This window comes from Corvus brachyrhynchos, unplaced genomic scaffold (genome assembly GCF_000691975.1).
Source record: "Corvus brachyrhynchos isolate BGI_N302 unplaced genomic scaffold, ASM69197v1 scaffold97, whole genome shotgun sequence".
NCBI classification, from domain to species: Eukaryota; Metazoa; Chordata; class Aves; order Passeriformes; family Corvidae; genus Corvus; species Corvus brachyrhynchos.
The window spans coordinates 4,704,511-4,722,341 of record NW_008239758.1 but is presented as its reverse complement, the minus strand read 5'-3'; the positions used below and the strand labels follow the sequence as shown (position 1 = coordinate 4,722,341).

At 42.7% G+C, this 17,831-nt stretch overlaps 1 protein-coding gene across 1 annotated transcript in view; it reads left to right on the top strand.

Moving 5' to 3' along the window:
- ARNT2 (aryl hydrocarbon receptor nuclear translocator 2) overlaps positions 1-17,831 on the top strand; it is an 84,405-nt gene that overhangs the window by 51,338 nt on the left and 15,236 nt on the right. Inside the window, exons 12-16 of the mRNA XM_008640073.2 lie at positions 2,998-3,149; positions 9,000-9,072; positions 9,230-9,353; positions 13,434-13,533; positions 16,120-16,258. Coding sequence (XP_008638295.1) covers positions 2,998-3,149; positions 9,000-9,072; positions 9,230-9,353; positions 13,434-13,533; positions 16,120-16,258 — 588 coding nt within the window. The remainder of the gene's footprint in view (positions 1-2,997; positions 3,150-8,999; positions 9,073-9,229; positions 9,354-13,433; positions 13,534-16,119; positions 16,259-17,831) is intronic.

The following is a 17,831-nucleotide window of genomic DNA, read 5'->3' as shown; positions in this document are numbered from 1 at the left end:
CTGTGAAACTGAGGTTATGGTCTCTGCAGAAGCGTTGGAGACAGTGTAAGATATCAGTGCTCCTGAGCTGTTCCCTTGCACACACTGAGTACAAACAGCAGCCTTTTAAAATTCAAGATGTTGATTCACAGGCTGTGAGAGATTTCAATGCTTTAAACAGGTCACCACACCCAGACATCTCCTCTGCCCCACCTTGGTTGGGGGTGTGATACTGCAGCTGAACCTTCCCAACCTGTCACCTGGAGTCAGGTCCTGCTTCCCCTCTTCTCTCCTGCCTGCCCTCCTCCCCACCCTTCCTGCTGCCTTGGTGCTGGCACAGATGGACTTGCTGGGAAGGCTAAGGCACTAATTCCTTTTGCATGGATCTTTCAGCTTTCGGCTGGTTCAGCTCCCTGAGCTGGTGCCTGGTGGCGTCAGCGGTGCGGGAGCAGTGAGAACACATATGCTGTTTTTTCACTGGTGCCCAAATGATTGATTCCACTCATCTGTCCAAGAGACAGTGGCAGAGAGCTGCTGGATAATGGCCCATCAAACATCCGCCTACAGTGAATCCATCCTGGGATTGCCTGGGTCTCAGCAGGGCTGACTAATGAACATTGCAGTTAATGACTTGGGCCTCCCTGTGTTCACCGGGAGGGAGATCAGGCTGTAGGAGGCTGCCAGAGTGTCCCTGAGCTCAGCTGCTGGGGACCCCACTGTCACCACTCACTGCTAGGCATGTGCATAAGTGATTAGCTGGATCAGGGACCTTCATGATCTGCTTAAGGTCATACAGGAAGACAGCAGGAAAAAGTGCAGTTAGAAGTGAAAGTTCCTGCTCACTCAGTCTATGTCCAGTCTGTGACAATACTGTGCTGTTTCTTCAGCAGGCTATGCCTTTTTTGGTATATTTTTGTTGGGTACAGTAGCAGTGTGATTGTTGGGGCTGTTACTCCCATCATGCAGTAAAAGACTGAAATAAACAGTTAAGTTTTGCACCAGGTGGTCTTTATTTCCAAAGAATACAAGAAAGTAGAGTTTAATCACTAGCTTTGAAAATTTTTGTGCTGGTTTGTTTGTGTGCTCTGTCTTAAGGCAGTTCAGGATTTTCCCAGCAGCAATCTCTCTGCTTTATATATTATTACAGAATTACTGTTTGCTTAATCAAGGTTTCAGGGTAATAGATCACTGCCATTTGTTTTATTATTATTAGTTTGGACTTAAAAATTTCTTAATTAAAAAGGTAACTGTGATTGTGAATAAACTCTTCTTTTTTTTATTAAAACCTGAAAACTTGACACTTCTAATTTGCTGACAGCATCAGAACCAGGCTGGTGCATAAGAGAGAAGGGAGGGAGGGTTTTGCAATTTTTGGTCAATTGCCAGTATCTATCTCAGGGCTTTACTTCCTTGGTAAGATAAATTCATTCATCAGGGTGGGAAAAATCAGGCCAGAATAAGATAGTCTCAAGGCTAAGGCCAACAAATACAGGTTAATATCAAAGGGTCCAGAATACAACTATTGGATACCCAGTAGGATACTATTCAGATTCCACACTTCTACACCAGCTCTGTGGTTTCTACCCTGGGTGTGGTAGTAAAAAGTTGCTGATAAAAGAATGTCGCTCAGTAAACTCAGAAAAACCCTATAAAAGCATTAAAAAACTCCCAACAAAACCAACCGAAAGTCATTTACTTCAGGATGATTTTGAACTTTCCTGGGCTTTGCTAAAGCTTTTTGTGTCTCCTATTTGAATTGTCGTTCTATTTGCATTCTTTCCATTTAATCCTATATCCAGTTGATTAATGTGAAGTGCAAACCTCTGAAGAAAACAGGATTGGAACATTTTTCTTAATCCAATTGCTTGTCAGTAAAGACAGAAAGTACATAGTGGGACTTCTACTTTTAGAGAATACGGGCTGCAGATAGCTAATAAAAAGTAAATTCCAGATGTGAAGGATTAAGAACCCACAAGATGTGGCATTTATTTGCAGTAGACCTTCCCTTTCCTTCCTTGAGGCAGCCCTGAGATAGCTTGGTGGAAAAGCTGTAAAATATAAACAGAGATAGGCCAGGTAAGTGCCAGCTGAATGACTTAAACCCATGAAATTTTCCTTCTGGCATAACCCCAAATTGCTGGATGACACGTGAAATGCAGTTGCAGGGCCAGTGTGTGGAGATTGCTCTGAATGTGCTTCAGTTGGCTGCATCTTAATGCTCACTTGGTGCCCAACTGTTGACTTGAACAAAACTTCAGCTACCAAACCCAGACATCTGAATTCTTAGTTACAAACAAATAGGCTGTGCAAGCAAGGAATTCATAGTATTAAAATGGACAGTGGCTTATCAGTGTTCTCTCCATTCAAACACTGTCTCACTCTTTTTTTCTTCTGAAAGCCAGAACCAAGTGTTGCTTGTTAGCAATTTGCTATCCTAGAGAGTCTTTTTATATGTTTGGGGTAGGGGGAACCTGATGGTTTCTAAAAAACCAAAAAATAAACACCATTGTGTTTAAGCATTGTCCTAAAATTTGATGCTGATTTATCACATGTATTAATTGTATAGCTGGGTATCCAAGCAGAAAAGCAGTCAACCTCAAAATGGTGTTTCTTGTAGGCTTTTGTTCAGCTGCAGTGATTGGTTTATGGTTTACATATAAACATTTAAAAGATCCTCAGTTTGGTTTCTGTCAATCTCTCGATGAGTGTTTCACATTTAAACATTCTTAAAAGTTTCTCTGCTGGGATAACAGCACAACCTGATGATTGTCCTGTATTCTTTAAATAAGCAGGCTGGAAATCGGCATTTATATGACAAAGCACGAGGATTTCATTCTGAAGGAAATAGCTGTAAACATGGATAGGATTTTGCGTATTCTCTCCAAATTAAGAGTTCCTCTGCTGTGTCCTTAGCTTTCTGTAATTCAAGTTTAAAACGTACCAGTTGCTGCTGTTGACTGTTCATTTGCACAGCAGGTAGCAATCTCCTGTTATTAACCTTTCCAAATGGCTTTGCAGGTGGTGAAACTGAAAGGTCAAGTCCTGTCTGTGATGTATCGTTTTCGCACCAAGAACCGGGAATGGATGTTGATCAGAACCAGCAGCTTCACGTTTCAGAATCCTTACTCGGATGAGATCGAGTACATCATCTGCACCAACACTAACGTAAAGTATGTGCCTTCCTGGGTGCTCAGCCCTGTGCTTTTGAGGGAATTGTAACCATTCTTTTCCGCTGTGAAGCACATCCCAATTTTTTAACAGGTGCCTTTGTTTCTGTAACAGGGTTTTTCTGCATCAGGACATCTCCCAGTGTAGCTGTTCCTCTGTGTCGTTACCCCGTGATGCTTCCAGGACCTGGCTGTGCTGGGGGGAAACGTCACTTATCTGTTATGTCATTAAACAAGGCCATTGATCTCAATCCAGGCTACCTTGAACTAACACAGAGCTTCCAGCAGCACAGCAGCTGTCCTGATCCTGGAGGAGGGTTAGCCTGACTCCTGAGCCAGAAGAAAATTCCATGTCCATGTTCATTGTGACCATACCATTCTGTAGTTCTGGGCTCTTCTGCTTGAGCTGTGTCTACTCTTAGGACCTAATGAAGCTGGCAAAATTATTTCTTAGTAGGTTTGAGTGGGAAGGGTTCCTGATAGTTTAGGTCTGATAGAATATCCCCAAGTATGGGGGTGATCCAACTCCTTATCTTAAGAGAGAAATGAAATCATTCTGTCTTGGAATTAGTATTGTCAAAAATCTTTCATTTGGCGTCTTAGGAGGAGGTAACACTCAGAGTGTGGTGGAGGTTCATCCCTGTGGACTGAGCAGAGATGCTTTTGGAGCCTGCTGAGTTCTCAGCCAGTAACTGCAGAAGCTAATCTGGCCTTGATTGCTTTATAGTGTGGGGTTTTTTAATAAACATTTCTTCTTTCCAATATAAACTTAATCTATTCCTAAAATTAAATCTGCTTCTGGTCTGACCAGAGATTTTTTGCGAGGTCTTCAGCTGAGAGGAAGTTATTGGGTTTGAGATCTCAGCCTGTTAGACCATATATCAGAAATGCTGAACGAGCAGTCTGCTGGTGGAGGTGCCTGCTGAGAGCTCCACCGCAAAAACAAGCCCCTGGGGCTTTGGCACTGGAGTTTGGAAGTGCCTCTGGGCGTTCCTTGTCTTGCTTCTTTGGACATGGCACATACCTGGAGTGGAAGGAAGGGCTGTGCATTCACTTACATGAAACCCAGCATCACAATTGTTTTCCTCACTTTTTTTCTGCATACCCAGAAAGTTGGGCTTAAACCGAATAGTTAAGCTCATTGAAAACAGGCAGTTGTGTCTTGAAATCAGACAGCTTGTCTGCACTGTGCATCAAAATAGCTATTTCCACATTTCTGCTGTCCCATAATATTTTCCCAAATAATTTGTATATGCAAAAACAGGCCTGCAAAGTATAAAACATCTTCTGAGGTTTGTCCCAGGCTGGCTTAATTGTGCTTTGTTCCTGAGAAGCCACGGATGAAAAAGTGGGGCTGGAGGCTTATGCTGTGTTGACTCTGGGAATGCTTTTTCCTGAGCCTGCACTGTACAGTTCAGCTTGGCACCACAGCACTTGCTGTGATGAGTAGGACTGTGCCAGCTCCTGGCTCTGCTTCCCTCTCTCTTGCTAGCTTTGAATAACAACCCAGAAATGCTGACCTAATATGGAAGTTGCCTGCTGCTACTTTGACAGAGGATGTTCCCTCTTTCCTGTCATGTTGAAAATGTTCTGAAATGGGCAAGATACAGCCCATTATACTCCTGCTTTTGAATAGTAGAAAGAATGCATCATTCAGACTGGTTTTGTTTTTCCCCTTATTCTCTCCCCCTTCTCAGATTTCCAAAGAGGACTTACTGTAAAGTTCCTGCCTGTTACTGAAGTTCCTGCCTGTTTGTTTTTTTTTTTTTCCAAGTTTGGGGTCATGTTTTGACTTCTGATTTCCAGCTGCCCTGAAGAGTTGTACGTCACGGTGTAGCTGGTGATTTCCAACTCCTCGTTAAGCTGCTGCTGGGACTGGTGGTTTGGCACCAGCCCAGGTGTGTGTGGCCATCCCTGTGTGTTCCTGGAAGGTGTTCTGGGTCCAGTGAGGTGCTTCCCATGGAGACCAGGCAGGGCTGCCTTGCTCTGCCCAGCTGAAGGCACAGAGACAGGTTTGATCTGCCCATCACTGTGGTAACTGAGGCAGCCCCATAAAATACAGGCTTGAGGCAGTTAAAAATTCAGCATGGAATTGTAAAGACAATGTAGCTGAAAAATCTAGGTTTAAATCAGTGTTTAACTTAAGATAGCCTAAAGCCACAGAACATAACACACACAGTGTGTGTCTGTTAATGGAACAGCTCAAGTTGGTCAGTGAACAGCATTTTCCCAAAAGACTGTAGAGGGCAGTGATGATTCCAGTTGTGGAGGGATTAATTGATTTTTGCTGTTATTTGTTGGCTTGGTTTGGTTGTTCTGTTTCTTTTTCTGTTTGTTTCTTTTTCTTTTTTCCTTTTTTTTTAAATAAAGATACTTCTTTGGAGTTTCACACAGTCAAATGTCCAAACTTGCCTTTGGTACAGAAGGATGAGGAAACATTAGGTTCAAATGTTCACTTAGTTCTTTGCAAAAAAAAAAAAAAACAAAAACAAACCCAAAAACCCCTGTGGGTTTCAGTGGAATCATGGATGTCACTTAGTTCTTTGAAAAAAAAAAAAAAAAAAAAAGAAAGAAAGAAAAGAAAACTTCTCTCAGTTTCACTTGGGTGTAGTCATCCAAGAGAAACTTCCTGGAGAAATGAACCATTTAACTTTTTGCATTTGTGCTGTGTTCAGCTGAAGAGTCCCCTGTTTGACCACGTCTTCCTGTGTAGTTGGGACTGTTTGGTTTCCAAAGAGAAAAAATAATTGTTATCAGCATTTATTTAATAGACAGATAGAACAGTGTTTGAATATGATAATGCCGTGGTGGCAGATTATATAAAGGTCTTTTATATAGATATATATATATTTATTTATTTATATGTATATACATCAAAATAAAGAAGAGACATAGTTTTATGACCTTAGTGGAATATCTGATCTTTCATTTTCGGAAGCCCCAAATCCTGCACTGCACTGTATGAATTTATGAATCCTGTGGTTGTCCTGAGTCTTGAGACTTTCTGTGTCGGAGTGAGCTGGCACAGGTCACTGCTGGAAGCAGCCTGCTGGATGAATCAGCCTCTGGGAGAGATGCTTTCTGGTCTGGATTCTCGTGGGCCAAAATACTAAAGAGATCAACTATCCTGATGAAATTCCAGTTGGTGGTAGTGGTGGTAAAGACTTTCTCATGCTCTCGTGCCATCTGTGGTCTGTCTGATACTGGTGTTAGACAGACCCTTTCACAGGAGTGAGATGAAGCTCTAGGCTAATAGAGGGAGATACTGAGAATTTCTGAAAGAGGATTTTACAACCACAGCCCCAAGGCTTTTACTACTCTGCTTTTGTCCAAATCAGCCACAGGAAGCACGTGTGCCTGTATTACATAAAAATAGCTTGGTAGGGATGCAGTAGTGTTGTTTATCTCCCACCAAAGAGCCTGTTAATTTTAAAGTTCAAATTGTTTTTCTTTACTCTGATGCTTGAAAAGGGAACCAGTGACTTCATAGAGAGGGCTTAACATCATCTCGAATGTAAAAAGAACTTGCACAATATCTTCCTTTTTCCTCCATGTGTATTTACTAAAGTAAATTTGAAGTAACTATCAAAGCCTTCTGATTTACTGAACCATTCCTTGTCCAAGCCAGGGGCTTTTCCAGTTTCATATTTACCTGTGAGTGAGTTACTGCAGAATCCTCTGTTGACCCAGACAATGCCTCACTTGCTGTGTTGGCTATCCTGTATAGCCAAGAAATTTTTCATTTACTCCTTGAACCCCTGAAACTGAAATTGAAACCAAGGACAATTTTTGGGTTCAAAGTCAGAAGGCACTTTGAGTTTTGCCCCAAACTGGTAATAATCCCTTGTTCTGTTTCATTTTTACTGTCCAGCAGTTGGGTGACTGAAGGGACCTGCCTGTGTTGGCTGTCAGAAGGGCAGGGTCTGAAGCAGCCACAGCAGCAGCACTGAGCTCTCCCTGGTCGGCTGCTCCATGACTTGCTGCACATTTCCTTTCAGGTTTCAAGCACCATTTAAACTATTTATACAGCAGCAGCCAACAACAACAGAAGATGCTATCCTGGCTTTGCATTTCAGTCTTAATTAAGTGCAGCATAGCTTGCACAGAGTTCAGTAAAGATACATGCAACTATGTGGTTTTTATAGGAAGTGGATTTGGGGAGGTTGTTCCCAAAGTTCAGTGCTGTTAACACAATGTGGTGTTTATATTGTACTGCAGCTTAATGAGTATTAGAGATGAAAGATAGAGAAGGGTGAAGGAGCACTAAGTTAGAGAAGTGCCTACAAAACAAATAAGGAGTGAGTGTGCTGTTTGGTTTGGCTCATTTGTATGTATATGGCTGAATCAAGAAAACATTCTTTATAGGGAACAGAGGAGACCTAATGTGCTGTTTATTGACACACGCACCGAGTCGGTGGTAGTAAAAACAAATGAAACAGTGTAATTAGCTTTCACGTTAACAACGGGATTTAATGAGTGTTTATTGTCCACGGGGTGGTATTTAGAAACTTCCCCATAGATTCCCCAGGATTAAATTGCCTCCCGTAGTTCTGTTGGAAAAGTATGCATTTTATGCTTGTGAACAAAGAATGTCTTTGCATTCCAGATGTAATTTTTAGGAATTTTCTGTTAGCTAAAATAATAGGGAAAATCCATGGCTCTCTAATGACCTGGAGGACTGCCTTTTTTTGCATGTTACTGCTAGGACAAAAGAGATTCCTTGTGTTATGTGTTCTCACACTGTAAGGCTTGCAGAAGGCTTTTGGCCACTTACTCCGACCTGCTGTGTGTTGCAGATCACAGATTTGTGCCATGAAGCATAGTAACTGACCAAAGTGTCTTCTGGAATAGATTCAAGGGATGGCAAAATCTATTACTTACTTCCCTAACTTGTTTGAGTGATTCCTCACGTTTCCATCAGTTTGTGTCTAATTCGTCATTTGACTTCGTCTGCAAATTTGTCTCTCAATCCCTTGGCATTTGAATCTATTTCAAAATTTAAAAGAAGATTTGGATGAAAATCTAAAATTTAAGCCTGTGGCTAAAAATATATTGCAATTTTCCAGAGTTTCAAATCCACAATCTTGCTGTTTTGCAAAATCTCATCTATTCCTGGCTGTCCAAGTATCATGTCTCTCTGGGGGAAGATGCACACAGTGTGTCATTCCCATTTTTTGGGGTGATTTGTCCTCCAGAAAGAGCCAGAAACATACACAAACTGTGAGCAATGTCAAGGATCATTTACAAGTATCAAATCCAAGTATTTTGTCAGTTCAATCTTATCCTAATCTCTGAGCTCTAGCATGACTGGAGGGGTTTATATGTTCTTTGCTAATTGAGCTGAGTGTTCTACCTGTGCGTCTCCAGGCCAGAAGGTTTCTTGCTTGTTGTGACCAAGCAGCAGAAAGCAACTGTTAATGGGAGGTGCAAAACATCTGGATAACCTTCCAGCTGCTGAGGTGTTCTGTCATTAGGCATCTTCCTGGAGAGCAAGCTTACTGTTTCCTTCAGCAGAATCAGAGAGGGGGTCTGGTGTGTTCGACATTAACACGAGGAAGACGATGAATGAAGAACAGTGAATTTAAAAATCCTTTCTCAAGAGATTGTGTGCCATCCTCCGTTACCCACGTACATTTCTGTGCTCTCACAGCAAAATTCTTCCTGTGCCCTTTTGCTTTCTGTGGTGCAGGTTTTCTCAGTGAGGAAGCTGTAAAACCAGATGGATCTCACAGGAAAGGATTTAGTAAATCATCTGAGAGACGTTTCACTGGGATTGTAAAATAGGGGACTGTGACTATTCCTTTTTGTATCTTAATTGGTTTTTGTAAGAAAGTCACTTTGTCTCCCTTGCAGACAACTTCAGCAACAGCAAGCAGAACTTGAAGTACATCAAAGAGATGGGCTGTCATCCTATGACTTATCTCAGGTGAAATTTCTCAGATTTTTCTCTTTGTGCCTCTGATCATTTGAAATGTAAAACAATAGCAGATTTCAGCCATACTGAAAGTACATTGTGACTCCCCCTGAATTCCTTTTAGTCAAATACAGTAGAGGGAATTACCTTCCTCTGTGTATCTCAACAGGTGCCTGTTCCAAGTATACCAGCTAATGTTCACGAGGGTGGAAAGTCTGTGGAAAAGCCTGATGCTATCTTCTCCCAAGAGAGAGATCCTAGATTTGCTGAGATGTTTGCTGGAATAACTGCTTGTAAGTGAATGTCCTTGATGTTTAATTTTTAATACTGTGTTAAGCTTGGTTGGTTACATGATGTAGAGCACAGCTTCAAGAGAATGAAGAGAAACTGCAACATGGCAGGGAATTTTCTAAGCAGCATCAGTCTTTGGGACCTTTCCTAGGATCTGTCATTAGTTGGTGCTTCCCCTAAAGATGATAGCAGCAAATTAAAGGAGAGAAGGATGGCTTTTGTGTCATCAGGGCCACCTGGTTTTGTTTCTCTTTTCGCTTCACAGGGACACCTTAGGCACTGCTCTTAGATATTAAATATACTGAGCAGAACTTTCCATTTCTAAGTGTGTATATTTGACTTCTTAAACAGGATATATAAATTTATTTCTCTAAATAGGGATGTATTTCTCTAAATAGGGACAAGAAACTTACCATATAGTCTTAAGATAGGCTGCAGGTTTTTATCAAATCACCAGCTTTTGTATCAGTGCTTTCAGGGGCATATGGTGCCTTGAAGTGTCATAATATACTTGTTGTCTGGTCAGTTGAGGCACCTCCAGTCATGTTACCTGGTTGTGAGGAGTCTCTACTCTTTTTCCCACAACTTTTGAACTTGTTAGCAAGTTCTTCTAAGAGAGATAGGAGTCTCAGGAACAGTATGTTGTTCTATATTCCTTGGAAATTACCGTGAGGACAGAGTCCTCACTAATGCCCTCACCAAAGGATTTCCCAGCCCTGTTCTAAGAGGAAACAGCCAGCTTGACAGCCATTGCCAGTCAGACAGATGGAGCTGTCTCAAAGTAGCCCCAGCCTGTGCTGCCTGTTGCCCTAACAGACAGAAATCACTAAGGCTGGCAGCTGAAGGGATCATCTGAAATATATCTGTAGGAAACCAGGTTCATTAATTCCACTGCTTGTGGAAGAATTCATTTATTGTTTATTGTTCTTAACTGTCCTCACTGAAAAAGAGGAATTTTTACATTTGATTTAAATAAATCAATGTGCAAGTGTCATGCAGTGCAGGGAGGAAACAACCCACAGGGTTTGACTCCAGGGGTGTTGGAAAGTGACCTCGCTCCATTGGTTTCTTATGTCTGGATTGGCTTTTTCAAATGGAGAGAAGACATTGTAACTGCAATATATACTTGATATTCTGTCCTCCTGTTGCTAGGACTTCTCTGCTGTTCCTGTTCATCTTTGTCTGTTTAACAGTGGAGTCAATAGCTGAGGCCATAAAAGGGGTCCATTAGAAGGTAGCAGGACTCCAACCCTAAACACCAGAATATGTTTTTCCAAGCAAGAACATCTTGCTTTTTGGCTGCCTTATTGGCTCTTTTTTCAGGCAGCTCTCAGCTGTTTGTGGGGAGGGGTTAAGGTTAAGGGTGTCACAAGCTGTGAGGTAGCTGGGAGGTTATGTTCCTGGAAATGCCATTTCTCTTTTCGTTCTTATCAATTTACAGGCTGTGCTTTTTTTGGGACGTTCTCCCTCTCTGAATTTCTCATGGGAGCTGTGATCAAGGTCTCCTCTGAATGATAAAGGATGGTTCACGGTCAGGGATGAGATACCCTGTCCAAAACCAATATTGACAAGACTGCATGCTGCCTGCCAGACATTTGCATTATGTTGATACCTGATCTCATTCTGTAAGAACATGGGCTGACACGGGGAGATTGCTGCCATAATTGCATGTAGTGGCCACACATAATTAAAACCCCAAAAGCTGGGAGAGGAAGCCTGGCTTGACTGATTCATGCAAGTGCTTTGAAGCACAGGATGATGCAGTTCTTAGAGAGGGATTCAGTCAAGGGGCAGAAATGTTGGAAATACTGGTCCTGCTGGGAGAAGGGACATCACTGACCAGTACAGTGGTAGAGTTTAAAGAGAAACAAATAAAACATACCAAAGAAAAAAAAAAATTCAGTGCTGTACCAAAGGTGAGAGCAGAGGATTGTGTGTAAAATGCTGAGTAGGAATACAGCTGGGAGAGATGTGGGCCGGATTCAGAGGTATTCAGGGTAAAGAGCATTCAGGGTAACTCAGGAAGGAGAATTAGCTGCTTGCTATTAGTATAGCTGTTCCCTTTGTCTTGGCCTCATCCTGTGGCACAGACCCTGGTAGCTGCCATGGCAACTCTGCTGCACTTGAGGAATCCCAGTTCATTTGGGGCACTCTCAATTTCTCTGGTGAGTTGTTGTCAAATATCTAAAGCACCCACAGGATTTTGGCTCAGTCTCTTCCAACCCTGAGAGTTTGGTGTCCCTGCAAAGGGTGGCCTTAGAAAATGGGACGTCTCATGCAAGAATGACATTACTGCAGAAAAAGACAGATTCATCTGTCCTTCTTCTCAGAGCTATCCCAACCCATTCTCAGTTCTTCCTACTATATATACAACCTTCTCTAGGTTTGTGCCCATTTCTCCCTGTTGTTTTTTTTTTAATACAAGAGCACAGTTTTGCAGCCCAGCCTTGGTTTCTGTGCTGGCCAGTAGGTAGCCAGGGAGGAATTTCTACAAATTTCTGCTTTACAAAGGACAAGCAATGACAGCTTGCATCAGTGGCATCCACAAGCCCTCCCCGAGGCTCCTCTGAGGGAATTTGAGGTGACTTTTTTCTTTTGGGAGGCAGGCTTAGATTCTTGTTAGGAACATAATGTAAGAACAACTTAGGTAACAGAGAAGAGCTGGTGTGTGTTGGAGGCCTTTGGTGAGTCACACTCAGGAGGTCTCTAAAAGCTAGGGAAAGCTAAAAAAATTTTAAACACCTAAAAAATACTTCTGTTACATATGAGTTGAGTGGGCCTTTTGTCCAAGAGAGCATCTTGTGAAGTGAGTGGGAATCTGAAAAGAGCAAAGGGGAAAATGAGGAGGCAGACTTGATTTCTAAGCCTGTCAGGTACATAGCAACACATGGTTGCAAAACCATCAGTGAGTTGCAGGGTGTTTTGCACTTGGAGGGGAGATGGAGAAAGTGAATAAAGGGTGATGTAAATTATTTTAAGAAAACTAATAGTGAGATTTCCCTGGGCTTTGGAATAATCCAGTGCCAGAAAATTAAATTAAGGTGCTGTTCACCCAATCTTGTTTCATTCAATCAGAGATTGATCTCCAGTTGCCACATTAAGGGTAGACTATAAAAGTTAATGCCATTTCTTTGTGCATGTTACTCACTTTGTCTTCCACCCCTCTGGGGTGCTTCCATCCTGTTTCATGACTCCCCATCCTATTTCATGGCTCCCCCAAGCCACAAAAGGACAGCACATTCCACGAGAGACTTGTGTTTTGCCTTGCCACAGCTCAGGCATGCAGGTCTTGTGACACTCAGAGGCAGAGTGCCTCCAGCCACCTGTGGGGCTGCGATGCAGGTGGGGCTGCAGGTTGTCACCCCGAGATGAGCAGGCAGTGCCACCAGGCTGCCAGGGAGCTGGGTGCTGCTTGGGCTGTCCCGAGGGAAGCAGATCAGCAGCTGGTTAGGAGAGAGCTCTTGGACACCCTCCCTTGGGTTCTCTAACCCGGTGGGGTGTCAGTCTGTGGTAACAGCAGTGGGGCTGGAGGGCTTTTCCTGGTGCCAGAAATGTGCCCTCACCTGAGCCATGGAGGTGCACGTGCATCACACCTTTCTCAGACCAGGCTTGTTTCATGTGCCATCCCTCCATCCCCCTGGGCAGACCCTCACACCTTTCTTCCAGAAAAGCTTTGTTGCCCTTTCCACTCTGTGGCTGGGGGCCATGCACCACTCACTCCTCACTCTGGCCAGAGTTGTGCTCTGTCCAGTTAGGAGCAGCTTCCAGCAGGTCTGGGCTGTGTGGCCAGAGGGCACAACCAGCACAGCGTTCCATGCAAACAATGGCATTAACGAGGCACAGCCTGTGAGGAGGGTATAGAGGAGACACAAACCAGCTGTGCCTCTGGTTTCACACTGAATTGTCATACAGCCCTTTTGTGTCATTGCTAATGTGTTCCACACGGCTTCTTCATGGAGCTTGAAGAAGGAAAGAAAACTTCCTGCTGCATATATACACTGCAATTGTCTTTAAATAATTCTTCCTTCATTATCTCCTCCCCTAAATAAATTCTTTTTCTGTAATTTGTTTTTCTCTTGTAGCAGATAAAAAAATGATGGCCTCTGCATCCACAGCTGGAAACCAGCAGCTTTACTCACAGGGAAGCCCATTTCAGCCAGGACACTCAGGAAAGACTTTCAGGTATTTAGTCCCAATCCTGAATGTATCAGTTTCTGTCTGAGAGTGGGGGACTGTCCCCCTTCAGTGTGGTGGAAACATAACCAACCCAAGGTGCAAGAGCTTTCTTTACATGAATGAATTTTACTCTGTGTACACTTCACTGCTGCAGGTATCTTATCACTTACTCTGGGCTTACAAGCTGAGATGATTTGGGTATCTCTCTTAAAAATATTGTCTGGTAAGTAGGTATTTCTTGCTGTGATAATGTAATTGGAAAAAAGCTAAGAAGCATCAACAAATCCTGAAGGGAAATAACTCTTGAGAGGTGACAGGGTCAGAGATCTGAGGAACATTCAGCCAACCTAGGAAGGTGCAAAGATTTGCTTTGCACTCACAGCTGTCACTGCTCCTGCAGGCTGCCTTGAAGGGCATTGATGTGGGTACCTCATCAAAGGGAACAGAGGGATGCTGCATCCATAGTCCTGGGTGAGGACTGGGACAGAGGCATGAATGCTTTTCTAAGGCAGCTTCCAAATACACGTAAGGTGGTGGTCTGGCATGTTCCAAGGCTTTATTGAATTACTGTAAGTGTGTGTCACTGCCTACCAGCTGGCAGTACAGGTTTGCCTAATCTGAAGTTTGTCTTCGTTTCTGGTCGCTTCTGGAGAGTGTGATAACAGCAACTGTACTTACCTTAATGCCTTGTGATGCCACCACTGTCTTACTGGAGTTTCATTCTCCTGTTCAGACCAGCCAAGGCTGTGAAAGTGAGGGAACAGCCATTCAGAGCCTCTCAGTTCCAGGAACTGGAAAACATTGGCAAACACTGACTTTGTTTAAACCAATGTGCTCTTAAAGTTGTAATTGCTAATAATCTCAGTGGGGAGAAGTAAGATCCATGTGAGTGTGTTTTGTCAAATTAGAGCCAAGTATAACTTGGGGAGATGACAGTAAATTAAAATGTCTTTTAATTGGCTGTTGTGTACTACTGGGTGGCTGACTTGCCATCGTGGGGTTTGGTGTGTGTTCTGTTCGTTTCCTGTGTTAATTCCTGATGTTTAACTATAGCTTTTTTCCTAGTGCTATTCTGTTACATCAAGTAATGGCTTGCATTTCTGCCAGCACTTCCACTCTCAATGAACTGGCCCCTTTGAATAATCTCCAGCCTGGCCCGTGCAGTCACTGAGCCTGGGCAGTCTCTAGGCACTATTCTGCAGAATCCTGCTCTCAAAGTACGTGTTCCATATACAGTCCAAGCTCCTTAGATGATGGGACTTGCCAGTCCAGCTGAGAAGATGTTGGCAGTAGGGCCAGCCCTCCCCTGCAGCTGCTGTCTGCTCCAGCCAGATTTAGATGGACTTTCTGGTCTACGTTTCCCTCTTTGGAGACTCTGTGATAGTAAAAAAATAAAAATAAAATAAATTTTTAAAAAATTAGAAAAACTCTGCAAAGAATTTCTAAACATACACTTTGCTTTTAGGCAGCTTAAGAAATCCAGAATAACAACTCCAATATTCAAATGCCTGCCACGTTTTGCTTACACTCTGGGAGGGATTCTGTCAGCCTTCTCCGAGGATTCAGATTCCTGCTTTCTCTCTGTTCAGCCTTGTTTACTTCCTTTCCCCAATCTGCTCTCTTCTTTCTGTGTAAGATTGTGAAAATAAACAATAGGGAAGGGATTGGAGAAAAGAACAAGCTGTTTCAGTGGATGCACAAAAGTGGTTTTGTGTACTGTCTTCATTTTTATTCATCTATATATGACATGTAAAAAGTATGGTTTTATGTATAAAAGTACAGTCACAATGTGTGGTTGTGTAGATTCTGTTGCTCAAGACTTCCATGAGAATAAAATAGTGATGTGGAGCTGTTCCTTCATAAATTTTTTCTTATAATTAGGAATTTCTGGGTATTTCTCTCTAGTGAAATTCAGTAATTAGGAAACAGCTAACATATAAAAAAGTTCCTTAAAAACATTATTTTTTTATTATTATTAGTGTTTTAAAGTTACTACATGAGTTTAACTTCCTGTCTTGATTATTCTTTTGCCTGGGTATATAACTGCCTGTTCTTCTTCAGCATCAGTTGGTGAAAAATGGAATTAAAAGCCCTTCTTTTTAATATGTAGCACATACTTCATTTCCCAGGCAGGAAACAAATAAGGAAGTGGTTATAAGTATCATCTTTTGTGCCCATCTTCATTTAAAATGGCATTTAAGCAAATGCTTAAATACTGTTGACTTTAGGCACAAATTTATGATGAAGTACCTGCTCAAATACTCTCTGCAAGCAGGATTTTTAATGCATTAAATGTTAAACTCGTGTGGGGCTAAGTGTACATGCACTGTGTGTGAGACTTTTTATTCTTAGAAGCCCTTTCGAAGAGATTACTGAAGTCTAAATCAAAGTAATTTTGCCTTCTGTGTCTATTAGAACTGACATTTTAGAATGCCAATATGTTTCATAGTTTTGTGATGGTTTTCGGTCATTTTTTCATCAGGATAGAGCGAATAATTCGTTTTTATGTATCGTCGCTATTTCTGTATCTGGGGTTTGTGCCTTGAGAATACGCCCTACGAATGAGGCTCTGTCTGTGTTCTGAACCCTTAGTTCCTCTGTGGTGCACGTGCCTGGTGTCAACGACATCCAGTCTTCCTCCTCAACAGGCCAGAACCTGACACAGATATCCCGGCAGCTCAACCAGAGCCAGGTGGCCTGGACAGGAAATCGCCCACCATTTCCAGGACAGGTACTGGTTTCAAGTGCTTTATTTTCATGGTTATTAAAGATTTGCACTTTCTGTGCTTTTTACAGAAGTGTTCGTAAACCCATTTATAATGTCAGTGTAATTAATTTGTGGTTGGGGTGGAGCTGGTCTCTCGCTTCTGTTCCTTGGCGGGGTGAGCAGCTGCCCCACGTGCAGCCACATTTGGTTTGGGATGGTGTTCATTGAGGTGGCAGCTGCTGCACTGACCCAAACCCCAGTGCAAGGTCTTGTCCTGCATTTGTTTTATGTGTGCACTGGATGAAGGAAAAAAGGACAAATCTTCTGCTTTCGTATTAAGCCTGTGAATTAAATCTTTCTTGGAGCAGCACCTTGCACCCAGCAATGTTACCCACTGTTATCAGGGTGGGCAGAAGGGGCACGTACAAATCCAGGCATGGATTCAGAGCAGAGGCTGCTCGGCCTGTTGCCCCTCTGTTAGCACTGCCCAGTGTAGCTCACACTGTTGTGTGCTGGGGGAAACAGCACATACCTCCATCAGATGCGCTGTGCTTGTCAGTGTTAGCCCAGAAATCATTTCTTGTTCTGTGTAACAATTTAAAAAATGCTTTGAAACGCTCTTAAAAGACAAATAATATGAAATAATCAAGCTTGATTTTAATAATGCTGCTCTTAATCACTCCTGAGTTCCCATTGTTTGGCAGGCCAGAATGGCATATTGGGGTGGTCACTAAATAATGTTTCAGTAACTGAAGTGTTTCCACATTAATCACTGATTATTCCCAGCCCTCAGTGTGTCATGGTTATCTGTCACACCTGGTTAATCAAATCCAGTCATAACATTAACTCGTTTCTTTAAATCATATGGAAGGTGCTGAAAATGACTAAAACAAATTACTCATCCCTCTTACTGCACAAATTCTGTCCAAGTCAACTGAGTTTGTATATGAGTGTAAGGAAATTGGAATTCATTCATCCATCTTAAATAAAGTAAAATAGAGTTAGGCCTTGCAGAAGTGACATGCAGAGCGCCCACTGCCATTGTGGAAACCTTCAGAAATGTACAATTTCTTAGCTTGGAACTGAAGATTTAATAGCATCTTCCACGTTATATGCCTATTGGGATCTGTTTTCCTCCCCCAGCTCCCCTGCATTTGCCCAAAAATTGTGGAGTCGTTAAGTTTGGAAAAGACCTTTATGATCACCCAGTCCAACCATTAACCCACTGCTGCCAATTCCACCACTAACCCACATCCCCACGTGCCACATCTGCACATCCTTTAAACACCTCCAGGGATGGTGACTCAATCTCTTCCCTGGGCAGCCTCTTCCTGTTCTTGACAACCCTTTTGGTGAAGGAATTTTTCCTGCTAAGAAATGATGGGAAGTGGCTCAGTGAGCACTTCTGCCAGCTCCCTCAGTGCCCTTGGGTGGACCCTGCCCAACCCATGCACTTGTGTGTGTCTTGAGTGTGTGGATACAAAAATGCTGCTAGCAAGGATTTTCTTGCTGTTTTCTAAGTCCATGAGAGACTTTTCTCTCTCACAGAAGAGGGAGCAGAGTTATGTAAATGACCAAACACCTGCAGCCTTGAAAA